The sequence below is a fragment of the Eupeodes corollae genome, chromosome 2 (genome assembly GCF_945859685.1).
Source record: "Eupeodes corollae chromosome 2, idEupCoro1.1, whole genome shotgun sequence".
NCBI lineage: Eukaryota > Metazoa > Arthropoda > Insecta > Diptera > Syrphidae > Eupeodes > Eupeodes corollae.
In genome coordinates, this window is record NC_079148.1 from 40529735 (window position 1) to 40542407 (window position 12673).

The window sequence follows — 12673 nt, forward strand, 5'->3', positions numbered from 1 at the left end:
AAAAAGTTTTTAAGATTTTTAATTTTTTAACGAAAAACAGAAAGTTTTAATATTATTCTTTATTGTTTTTGATAAAAAAAAAAACGAAACTAAACATATGTACGAATAATGAAAATGATTATAATGAATAAGCTGCAACCTTATGCTGATTCCCAAAGGATTGAAATATGAGATGAAGCTGCAGTGTGAATAATAAAAAGCTTTAATTTGGTACTACCAAGGGTTAAATCCAAGATTAACCCTTAAATATATGACAGTCTTACTCCTAAATTTTTGAAAATACGCATTTATTTATGCGTTATTTCGTTAAATGTTCCCAAAAGCTTCACTAAATCATTTAAATATAAACATTACAAAACATACATTAAGTCTAGCCACCTCATAGCCCTTGTGTTTTTTTTAAGTTATCACCAAAGCACAGCATATACGCTATACACAATGTTTAATAATTAGCTATGCACCCTTACCTTTATAGCTTCATGTGGGCATTCTTAATTGAAGACCCGAACTCAAACTTTTATTGAGTTTCTGTTGAAGGACCTCCTATCTATTCAAGTTGATTTCATTTACCGTCAGAAAATTCATAACAAATATTTTTTTTTACCAACGGCGACGTCAGCAAATTATGTACACATGTATGTACATAGATCCTTATTATAGATGTGCCTCAGATAATAATGAAAAAGTATGTATTTGGGTTAGGGGCCTCATATAAAATAAAAAGAAGAAAAAAATCCTTACAAATAGACCTGAACGCATTAAATAAGGTAAATGACCTCATACAGTCACCAGTTGGATATAATTTTTGGACAAGTCCTTGAAAAAAAAAGAAATGAAAACGGATACCCAAGGTGCGATTTAATGAATAATATATGTAGGATTAATTTGTTCATGCAGAACAAACATTCTTTTTTATGTCAAGCTCTAAAAACTTCTCTTGTACCTGATTCTATACATTTCTAGATAAAAGTCTACCTTTTAGTCTATAAGCAAAGTAGGTCTTTTATCGTATGAATATACATATATGTATATAGACAAAATTGTGATATTGTATAAGCTTATATTTACACTTTCTTTCTCTATCTCTTTCTCTCTTATGAATCTACTTATATTTAATTGTTATTTGCAGGTATTTGGTTCGCCGAGCACACCAATCCTTGAAAATCCTGAACATCAGACAAGATGGTATTTCAAATACTTTTTGGGCAAACGTATGTAGAATATTAATCATAATTCATCCATATTATTATAAAAATAATGTATTAACGTAACAAAAGGATCTTATTTGCAATCATCACTTTGCTAAACCTCTAAAGTAAACAAAATGTAATTTTTTTTGTTTTCTCTAAAAAAGTTCATCAAAACTATGTTGGGTTAGATGTGGAAAAAAACCCATACTTTTTATCGGTCGTATCACAGGAATCTGGAAATCAAGGTTCACCATTGAATAGGGCGATTTTATTTAGGAAACAGGTAAGTAACATTTTATTTTACATAAAAAGATTAAAAATTTAAGTAGAAAAAGTATCATGCTTATAATTTCAAAACACACAAACAAAATTGAAAGTACATAGCATTACTTTTTTTATAACCTGTCGGTTGAATGTTTTTTTAAAGTTCACACTAATTCCAAATAAAATTTGAATGTGTAAAAACTGATGAAATTATTTTATTTATTATTATTATTATTATTTGCAAATCTCAAAAGATGATTGCGGTCATATGTTAGGTTAGGTTGGCTGTCCAGATATCATTGACTCACCTAGACCTCAAGGGTCCATTTTGAGACCACTAATGAGGTTACTCATGGGAGAGTAATGAACTCAAACAAACCATTTTGTACTTTTAATGAGGTTAGATAGACATTTTGTGTCAATCGTTGCCAGTTCACTGGTATTATCGAAGAAGGGATTATCGAGAAAGTTATTCCTTCTAATGGAGAGTGCTGAACATATACATAGAATATGTTGGACTGTTTCCTCTTCCTCCTCGTCCATGCAGCTTCTACAGAAGTCATTTGTGTAGACCCCTAGCTTCAGAGCATGTCTTCCTATGAGGCAGTGTCCTGTTATTACTCCAATTGTAGAGCTTATACTTTGTTTGCTCAGGGATATCAAGCCTTTTGACCGTTTTTAGTCTATGCTTGGCCTTATTTGCTTGGTTGCTAGGCAGGTGGTACTCTGTGACCGTCTAGCATTTGTTGATTCTAGAGCATATTGTTTGAGAAGACATTTGCATGTAGCAAGTGGTGTTCCTATGTTATGTTTTTGTCTAACATTGGGCAGAAGTGTTCCGTTTTTGAGAGTTTGTGGAGACAGACGCGAGAGATTTAAGATTCGTATATCCTTGCAAGATATAACGTTTTCTTTGAGCCAGGATAGTGATTCTTTAATTGCCATTACTTCTGCCTGGAATATACTACATTGATTTTGAAGTCTGTATGACAGACTGAGATTCAGTTGTTACGAATAGATACCACTTACACTAGAATAGGAGTATGTCCGGTATTGTTACTGTTCCATTGAGAGGTGGCTCTAAGCCTCACACATGAGTTGGCTGCCACCATTTTGGAGAAGATGTCAAGAGGTGTTAGGTTTTAAAGCACTTCCAGTGTTGCGGTTGCTGTTGAGCGAAGTGCTCCTGTGATGCACATACCTGCTGACCGCTTGACTTTGATGAGCTTATTTAGATTTACCATCTTGTCTAGTGCGGTCTACCATACGACAACTCCATAAATGAGTATCGGTCTTATTACCGAAGTGTATAGCCAGTGGGTTATTTTTTGGGAGAAGCCCCATTTTGATCCTATGGCCTTTTTACAAGTAAAAAGCGCTACAGTAGCCTTTTTTACTCTTTCATCAATTCTTGCCTTCCAATTTAGTTTTTTGTCTAAAATGAGGCCTAAATATTTATCTTGATTGGAAAAGCTCAATGGTATTCCATTCATCTTGGGTGGGCTAATCTGATTAATTTTATATCTTCTCGAAAAGAGTATTAATTCTGTTTTTTGACGCCCAAGCCACATTGCTTAGCCCATTTTGTTAGCCTATTTAAGGCATTTTGTAGGAGTTCCGAGTGAAGTCCGGGGTGTTTCCCAGATACAGATACGTCAGGCAATCACCCTGAAACCCTCTGCTTCCAATGATGTTAGTAAGTCGTTTACTACCATGTTCCATAAAAGAGGCGAAAGGACCCACCTTGGGGGGTGCCTCGATTCACCGATCTGGTTGTAGTAATATTTCTCATGCTAGAGGTTATTGTCCTGCTTTTGAGCATGAGACTTATAAGATCTATGAGTGGTTTCTCTAATTTCAGCTTATCCATTGCTGTTGTGATCGCCTAGTAAGTGAAGTTGTTGAAAGCTCCTTCAATATCTAGGAACGCTACAAGGTTATATTCTTTGTATTCGAGGGAATATTCATTAATACGTACGAGTGAATGAAGTGCTGATTCTACTGATTTTCCCTAAGAGTAAGCAGAATGATTTCAAATGATGGAATGATCATGTCTGAGCATTTTTGTAGTTTTGTAAAAATCATCAATCGTTCATAAGTTTAGAAAAATTAGATAACTGTTTAAAAAAAACAAGTTCTGAAGAACAACTAAGTTTATTTTTTTTGTCAAAAAATTATCTTTGACTCCCTTATAATAATTATTCGTTCCTTAAATCAAAATGGAGGTTGGATGATCTGGTCCTTATGATAGTACAAATAATCTTCTTGTTAGTGAAGATCAAAATGGTGTTTAACATTATTCAAAACTTTATGTAAGATACAAAATTAGTTTGGCAAACTTTACCAACAAAATACATCTAACTATTAAAAAGTGCAATTTTATCACTATTTTTTATTCAATCACAGAGTTTCGTATAATATAAAAAATGAGGTTTTTGAGATACATACAAGTTTTTCAATTTCTGGCTTAGTTTCTAAGATAAATATCGTTAAAACTACGTATCGTGGAGTAAATCAGGACACAATGTTACGCGCAACAATTTAAGTAAATAACATAAGTTATATAATTTGTTAAGATCCAGCTTCTTTTGCATTTGATCGGAATCAAAGTATCAAAATTCAATATCTCCAAATATTTCATAATCACAATAAGAACTTGCGATATTGAACAAACAGAAAAAACAACTGTTTAACCTTTAAAACTATTTATTTTCATTAAGTCCAATATTTTTCTTTTTTGAAAAACCCCAATAATAACTACCAGCTCACTTTTAATTATATTTTAACAAGTATTCTATATGTTACATATAGTTTTTGACATGGTCGATTTATTTTTGACAAGAGAACAAAGCTGAAACCCTTCCTATAGTTTGTTCAAAGAAATCCATTGATTGTCAGAGATTAAAAAAGTTTTATTAATTAAACATTTTCCATCACAACCCTATACCTGAGCTTCCTACATCTCTTCGTTATTTTGTTAAATCCACAAAATTCAATTCGACAACTCACGTACCCAAAATATATAGGTTACCAAAACAACGTGATAATGACTTTCTTTTTTATCTTTTGTTTGAGTTTTTAAGTGAAACTTAAGGTCAAAGTTTTCATCATAGTTCTTGCGTTAAAAATTTCTACCAATTATTCATTGCTTGCCCCTTAGCTAAAAACCTTACGTTGTTGGTTGTAAGGTAAAATATTGTAATGGGATCCTGTACCCGAATGGAAAGAAGGGACAGAACTTAAGCTCCTTCTTTAACTATTCATAATCTCCTTGGAAGAGAATAAATATGTATATATGTATGTACATATGTACATTTCACCCTCAACTTGCCACAAGCAAATAAACGGCAGTGCAAAAGGTTAAGGGTGACACTCTAGGGTAACTAACTGATGTTGGGATGTAGGGGTCTCCTTTTTCGCTATCAATGACAAGGAGAAGGACTTGCATGCCACAAACTGTTTCTCAGCTTGCTTTTGCGCGTGATACCTAATTGAAAGGAAAATAGCAGAAAAAAATAAAATAAAAAAAAAAGAGAACTAAACTCAAATTAATCGCCCGCGATATCCTCTTTGCCATTTTTTTGTGTCTTTCCAATTAAAATCGTTTTCCTCTTCCGGCATCAACACCATCAGGGCAGGGAAATTGCATTAGGTCCTTAAAAATAGATTAAACTGCAGTTTGTGACCAAAATCACTCTTTCGCATTTGCATTTACCTCTTTTTGTTTGTTTGTACTTTATTTTTATACAGGGTGCACAAAAGATTGCCTTGCCATGCAGTGCTGGGCAAAAATTGACAGTCAAGCAGATTTTGGCCCACTTCTCAGGCATAGATGCTTCAACCAAAAACCCCAAGGAAATATACTCAGCCGATATACAAAAGGACTTGCTGTTGCTGGAGGAGCAAGAGGGTTCGGTTAATTTCAAATTCGGAGTGGTTTATATGCGACAAGGACAAGAGTGTGACGATGAGATGCTCAGCAATGGTTAGTACTAAAAAAAGCCTTAATTTTTTTCTACGTAATTTATGGAGTGTTTTTGTCTGGGTGTGTGTGTGTTCTTTTTTTATTTTTTTTTACCACCCACAGAGGATTCCAGTCAAGATTTCGAAGAATTCCTTGATGTGTTGGGGGAGCGTGTTCGACTGAAGGGATGGGATCGCTTCCGAGGTGGCTTGGATGTGAAAGGTATGGAATTTTGTGCGCTACTTATACGAACATACTTTAGAGGCAGTTGCCCTAAGGCTAATAATTAAAACATGTTTGTTTTACGTGGGCTTTTAATTAGGTGATATGACAGGAAAATATTCAGTGTACACACTATACGAAGGACATGAAATAATGTTTCATGTGTCGACATTGCTGCCTTTTTCCCGGGATAATCGACAACAGGTGAGAGAACCATGTAGGACATAATTATATTTGTTTGAAGTTATATAATTAGTGGAGCTACTTTATTATAAATAAAATGATTTTTGACGTTTTGTTTCCTGATTTCTATTGAACATTTTGTGCATTATTTACAACAACACTGAATACATATATTCTTTTTTTTTGAACAGGTGGAACGGAAACGTCATATTGGAAATGATATTGTTAATATTGTTTTTATCGATCAGAATGCCAATAATACTGATAAAATTTTACCAACAAGTTTTGACCCTATGTGGATTAAAAGCCAATTTACTCGTATCCTTTTTCAAAGAAAATCATCAACATTTTATAAAAAACAATAATAGATATTTTTTTTAATAATATTTTCCTTAACTAAAATTATTTAATCATCTTAGATATTTTCGCTGTTGTGACTAAAGTAGAGAACACTTATCGTTTAGCTATTTTCTGTGATGAAACTGTACCTCCGTTTGGACCAACTTTACCGGATCCACCTGAATTTTCTGTAAGTATTAATAGATAGAAAAAAACGGGATTAATAGTTTTTTAATAACATAAACTTCATGAACAATAAAAACTCATTTTAAAAGGATTGAATAGAATAACAATCAGAAATCTTCGTTCATTATAGCAGTTCTATATCTAATCGCAATTTTGCATAATTCGTAAAGTTTGACAACATTCATTCAATAATCTTATAACTATACTCTCTTTATGATAGGTTTCACATGTACATATTAAACTCTAGGGATAAATTAGTCCTAAAATGGAATATAAATTTACTAGTTCACCAAGTAGTCTGACCATTACAGAGATCAACTGGACGTTATTGGAATACTTGTTCTCTGCAAGGTTATGGTTTAATCCGCTGTAAGTTGTAAATTGTTCTGTACAAGATATTAGACTCTTCAGCAATATATTCAGCCCTACATTTCTCATCGATCTTTAAAATGACTTCACAAAAAGTGAAATGACTTGACACAAAAAGTTTTTAGCAGCTGATAAATCCTCGATGGGGAAATTAAAATTAATTTGCCATACCTCAGCAAGATCTTGCCACTCTCTATACCAACTATTTTTATCTTGTATCGCACTTATGGCTACTGTTTTCACGTCCCGTGAATAATTCCTTTAAAAAGTTAAATAAAAAGTCCGCTTGTAACTCGAATGTTTTTATAAACAAAAGATAGAGACCCGTTTCTAGCATGACGAGGTAGTTTGGCGTATTTTGCAGCATATAAAAAATTCTTTTTATAGAGTGCGTTAGGAGTTTTTCAACAAAGTTGTACATTTTACATTCCTCTTGCGATCTATATAAAAGTATGCTCTCAGTTACTGCTTTAAAGACTTTAAAGTTCCTACTTTGTGCTATATGCTAATTTACGAAGCATTGTTTCCATGTCATATTATTAGCAGTTTTCGCCTCAAACAATTTCTCCTATTACTGTTTCTCCATATTCAAATTATTTGTAACAATAATGCCAAGGAAGTTGTATAGTCGCGTACACATTCAATATTTTCGCGATTAAAGCTCGATTTTTCATTTGAAGCATTACGTCCACCACCACAAACAACAGTGCCTTAGTCAGCATCCCTGAGAAATTCACTCCACCTGGCAGGTTATCTAAAAGGTCATCTATGAACAGTGCAAACAAAGTAGGGTTTAATGTACAACCTTGTCGCACTCCCGATGAGGTTTCAAATCAATCAGAGAGTGCTTCACCTGTCCATAGGTGCTCAAGCACGCGACCAAACTTCAATGATAACCCAAGACTATACAGTATATAGAATAGTGCACATCGAACAATTTCATCAAAAGTTGCTTTAAAAGCGATAAATACTGCAAACAGCTATTTCCTTTGTTTCAAGAAATGCTTAGCCAAGCTTCTGAATATAAAAATGTTATCTATTGCTGAATATCCTTTTCGTAGACCAGCCTGAACCTCCCTAAGTAAGTTTCCGGTCCAATCCAAATAACAAGACGCTTATGCATCTTCGTTGTAAATGGTTTGTATGATGCATTTAAAAAGAAAATCTCTCTGCAGTTTGCTGCATCGAATAATGATCCCTTCTTGTACATTGGGAATGTAGTAGAGCAAATCGTATTTAGTTTTAAAAGGTGGTCTTTGAACAAGAGAATTACATAATTAAAAAATTCCAATAGAATACAATTCGAAACGGCGGTTTTTCCGTCTTTAAACGTCTCAGGTTGTTTCAAGATTTAAAAGATCTTTGAAATGGAAATGCATTACATTTGTTTTGTTTTGTTTTGTTTAGATACCAAAACGTTTTCAAGTCAGCTCCTTAGCTAGTTTCCAAAATTCAGCGAAGTTTTTAGAAGAAGCTAATCGGACTGCTTTCTTCTGAGCGTATTTTTTTGTTTAGTCTTGCAAAGCTCTTTAAACTTCTTTTTGGAAATTAAACAATAATAATTTTTATAGTTTTGTGGTGTAACTAAAAATGTATGACAAAAAACTTTAATTTTTACCAACGTTGTAAAATAGTTAAAAAAGCATCAATCGTTCATTGTTCAAAAATCTCAAAAATAAGCTCAAACTTTTTTCACCATTTCACTTTTATCAGCTGAGTTTTGAGAACTGGCTGTTCAAACTAAAACTCCTTTTCAGTTAACTTGACGTACATACATTGTATATTTTCAACAAAATGAAGCAATACACTCATCACAATCTACTTTATCTAAAACCCTCAAAATTCCATCTATTCTTTACACAACCCAAAGCAGGTGGCCTTTATAAATCAAAACTATTGACATAGAAGCATGAGTAAATACACATTTGTAGCCTTATCGGAAATCTTAGCCCTGTTGCTTTTGAAATTGATATTTTGATTTTTAAATTTGTTCTCCAAAAAATTGTTTAACATTCAAATCACTTAAATTTAATTCTATTTTCCTTTAAATTGTCTTACTTAATATTTTTTGTTCTAATGCTTTCAGGATGTTTTTATGTTTCGTGAATTTCTCCTTGTAAAATTGATAAATGCTGAAAAAGCTACTTTCCAAACACCAACTTTCTCCCAAAAACGTGAGCGTACTCTTGAAATGCTTATTAAGGATCTTCACGAAGAGTATGTCCACGACAGCAAATTGGTAAGTTCACACATACCCCTGTACCCAATACAATAAGATTCAATTCAATTTTGTCAAAAAAATTATATGCATGCATATTAATATACCCATCATATATAGAACATGTTAAATAGACGAGCCTTCTCTGAAGTGCTGTACGACGTGCCACGTGCTTCAAAACTCAAAGAGGACGCAAGACAAATTGAATTTGTTAGAATTGGACAGGCGCTCAAATTGGAAGCTATCGTGCGTGGTGATGCCCCCACGAGCATAGCATCAGCTAGTCCTTGTACCATATTCAAAAAACCACCATGGGAGCCACAATGTTTTTATCCAGCATTTCAACATCGAGGAACCCTGGCAGGAGATTCATTTAATCATGATAGTATATTCATAGCCACCGATGATGGTACTTTTCTTATAAAGGGTGAGTTTCAATCTTGGGATGTAAACAAAATTTTAGTTCGATAACCCTTTGAGTGTTTCCGCTCCAGATGACCAATCGCTGCAGCTGGTATTTGATAAGACATTTTTTGTGAAGCAATTGAGTGTGCTGGAAGAACATGGGTTGCTGATAATTCGTGGCGGATCTGCTACAAACCGGGATTCTAATCGAATTCATGTTTTTCGATTAAGAGAATTCAAGGACGAAGCTATTAGAATTAGGGGTCGAAATGAAGTTAAGGACAGACGTATAGAACGCTCAAGAGGGTGCCATTTGTATGCAAGTTCTAAAATCAATGGTGGGCATCTGCGTTTGGTGGTGGCTGTGGGCAAGAAGCTCCAGCTATTTCAGTGGAAGCACACTGCAGCATGGGCATCGTGGTGCGCGGAAAGTGATACGGAGACAGTGGATGGATTTATTTTCCAGAAGGAGATTCAACTATGTGAAACACCGGCTATAATGACACTGCTCGAAGGCCCCACGAACACAAATGCTGGAGGTCTAATTTGTGTTGGATACAGGTAAGAATTTTAAGTTCTCCTGTTTGAAAGGCATTTTTAACAAATTATTTCAAGGTATTACTATGAAGTTGTCTGTGATCAGACTGGATCAGCAACACGTCTCTTTGAAGTTGACGCATCCAAACGAAATCAAACGCAACTAAATGCAGCAATCGAACTATGTGATGGTCAGGAAACGGAGCTTTTACTGTGTTATAATCGTAAGTTTAATCCTTTTAACGTCAGTAATCGAGTTGAATTGAAATATTTCCTTTCCCCACAGATACTTGTCATTTTCAAAAATTGAATAAGGACACAACGTCCACAGAATTTGATTTTCATTGGAATACATCGCCCACATCTATTGTCTGTGCTTTTCCCTACATTTTCGGATTCACTTCTGACTCAATTGAGATTCGATTGTTGGTCAATGGAAATTTGGTGCACACGGCCATAATGCCAGAACTTCAGCTGATCACATCGAAACGTGATATCTATTTTGTTACAACTGCACCGGAATTTATATCCAAGGATTTGAACATCAAAGGACTGCAGATAAATGAACACACTCCTGAGCGAAAGGTTAAGAAAACTCCAAGTGATACGTCATCCAGTGAGGAACTATCGCGCACCCCTGAGCGGAAGAATTTCGTTGAAATTCCCATAAATCCTGAGAATGAGCTTCAAACCCTTCTGGCTCTTCCAGTTAGGTGTGATGGTGGAAACCCATCGATACAGCGAGCAAGATCACTCCAAAAAACGAACAACGTCAACGAAGATCAAAAGCCCATAATAGCCAAGAGTAATTCATGTGGGGATCCGTATCGATCGGACAATGGTAAGGACAAGGAACCAAGTGTCCCTCCGAACTCGCCTCGAAGTCAGCAACAAACCCAACAGCAGCAGAAATGTGGTTCCCCAATGTCTCCCACCAAGCGAAACTCCAAGTATAGGAACCTCTTCACAAGCAGCTCAGGCGACACCTCCTTCAGTTCGCCCGATCGACTGAAACCCCTGCGCATCTATCGAATACCCTTGTCTAAATTAACTGGCACCCATTCACACTTTCATGCACATTCCTTCAGCACTTCAACATCATCCTCTGGCTCGTCAGCTGCAACTGCAACAACAACAACTTTCAAGCACTCGATAGATGTCCCTACAATTGCGAGTCGTTCCTATGAATGACATCCGAATGTGCTTGAATTTGGCAATAATTTAACTGAATTAAAAGTCAATGGCAAGGGAATTGATACGAACGAAAACTCGACGAATGACTCAGAGACAGTGCTGTGCAATAATATGTGTAATTCGATTGATTTTCAATATTTGATCTCACAACAACTTATGAGGTTTCAACAAAACAAAAGCAGACAAAACTGAATTGAAAATTAAAAAAAAAATACCCAACCTTAAAAATTTATAAGCTATATAGGGACTGCAAAATATACTTTTCTTATAGAACAACAACAAAACAAAAAAACTTTCTATTGCTATTTTTAAAATATAAAAGTGTTGAAATTTTTCTTAGAGAAAAGATAAGACATGAACGTGACATTTTTGACAACATGACTGCAGAATTTAGCATTGTATTTGTGTCATTTTCTAACTGTAAATTACTACCTATACGAGTATATATCAAACTACTTTCATTTATGTTTCACATTGTCTGTATATTATTTTCATTTTCACATTTGTATGCATTCAAAATATATAGCCAGTCTTTCTTAAATCACAAAATCGCTGTTTATAATGTCTTGAATTTTAGACTATGTTGTTTCAAAACATTTAAAAAAAAACAACAACATTTTGTGATCTTAAAAAACTTAGTTTGACTGTTCTATTTACATCTACAATACATACATACATCTATGGATTAGATACTCTTTCTGTGTTCTGTAAAATTAACATCAAAATATTTAAGAAGAAAATAACTGTGTTTACATAATATATTATATTATTAACATATTATATATAATTATAAAGAAAACAAAATAAAAGTAAATTATATATTAAAAGAAAATGTTATACCACTAAAAAATTTATATAAATGTATGTTTAATTAGTTTTAATAAACATTGGGTGAATCTATTGAATTTCACTTAGAAAAAAATGTCTTTTGTTTCTTTTTAAGAATTCAAAAGTAAAAGGATCAAGAAGAAGCTTCAAAAGGATTTAATAAAATGATTGAATTATTTAAGTAAGTTACTAAACTTAGAACTAATTTGTTCTCATTCTTAAAAATGTAGGTTTGTTACTATCTTAAAACGTTTTAATAAAGTAATGAAGTCTTTTATTTGAATCCATATTTTAATTCATTTCCGCAGAATTTGATTTGATTGTTTTTTACTATTAACGTCTTCATATGCATGATGTTAAAAGAAGGGAATTGTCACTTATAGTTGACACAAGACTAAAATGTTGCAATGTTGTCTACTCGTAGTGATTTTCTAAATATTAAGAAAATATAAACAAAGCCTGAGTCCTCGAAACACCTTGTTTTAAACTGTAGAATAAGTTGATGATTAAATAATATATTCTTTAGTATCCCATGACCACGATAATAAGAAAGGTGGTTAAACAAGATCTTGTCCAGCGTATTATGTGAACGCCTGAAGCCATTTACTGATGAACTAATTGGCATTTACCAGTGTGGCTTCAGGCCTGGAAAATCTACATTCAACTAAATTTTGCACTCTACGCCAAATCCTGAAAAAGACCCAAGAACATAACATCGTAACACACCATCTTTTTATCGATTTAAAAGCAGCTTATGACAGTGTAGACAGGAAC

At 33.9% G+C, this 12673-nt stretch overlaps 1 protein-coding gene across 3 annotated transcripts in view; it reads left to right on the forward strand.

Annotated features, from left to right (window-relative positions):
• Nucleotides 1–11941, forward strand: part of LOC129946013 (GTPase-activating Rap/Ran-GAP domain-like protein 3) — a 110363-nt gene extending 98422 nt beyond the window's left edge. For 2 of the 3 annotated variants that reach the window (XM_056056018.1, XM_056056019.1), the window contains 12 exons: nt 1130–1211; nt 1355–1473; nt 5205–5439; nt 5542–5640; nt 5741–5844; nt 6015–6141; nt 6243–6352; nt 8804–8956; nt 9056–9362; nt 9430–9901; nt 9956–10101; nt 10164–11940. In XM_056056018.1, coding sequence (XP_055911993.1) covers nt 1130–1211; nt 1355–1473; nt 5205–5439; nt 5542–5640; nt 5741–5844; nt 6015–6141; nt 6243–6352; nt 8804–8956; nt 9056–9362; nt 9430–9901; nt 9956–10101; nt 10164–11068 — 2859 coding nt within the window. In that variant the 3' untranslated portion in view covers nt 11069–11940. Of the gene's footprint in view, nt 1–1129; nt 1212–1354; nt 1474–5204; nt 5440–5541; nt 5641–5740; nt 5845–6014; nt 6142–6242; nt 6353–8803; nt 8957–9055; nt 9363–9429; nt 9902–9955; nt 10102–10163 lie in introns of all 3 variants that reach the window. The other variant, XM_056056017.1, reaches the window with a different exon arrangement.
• Nucleotides 11942–12673: the final 732 nt, after the last annotated feature.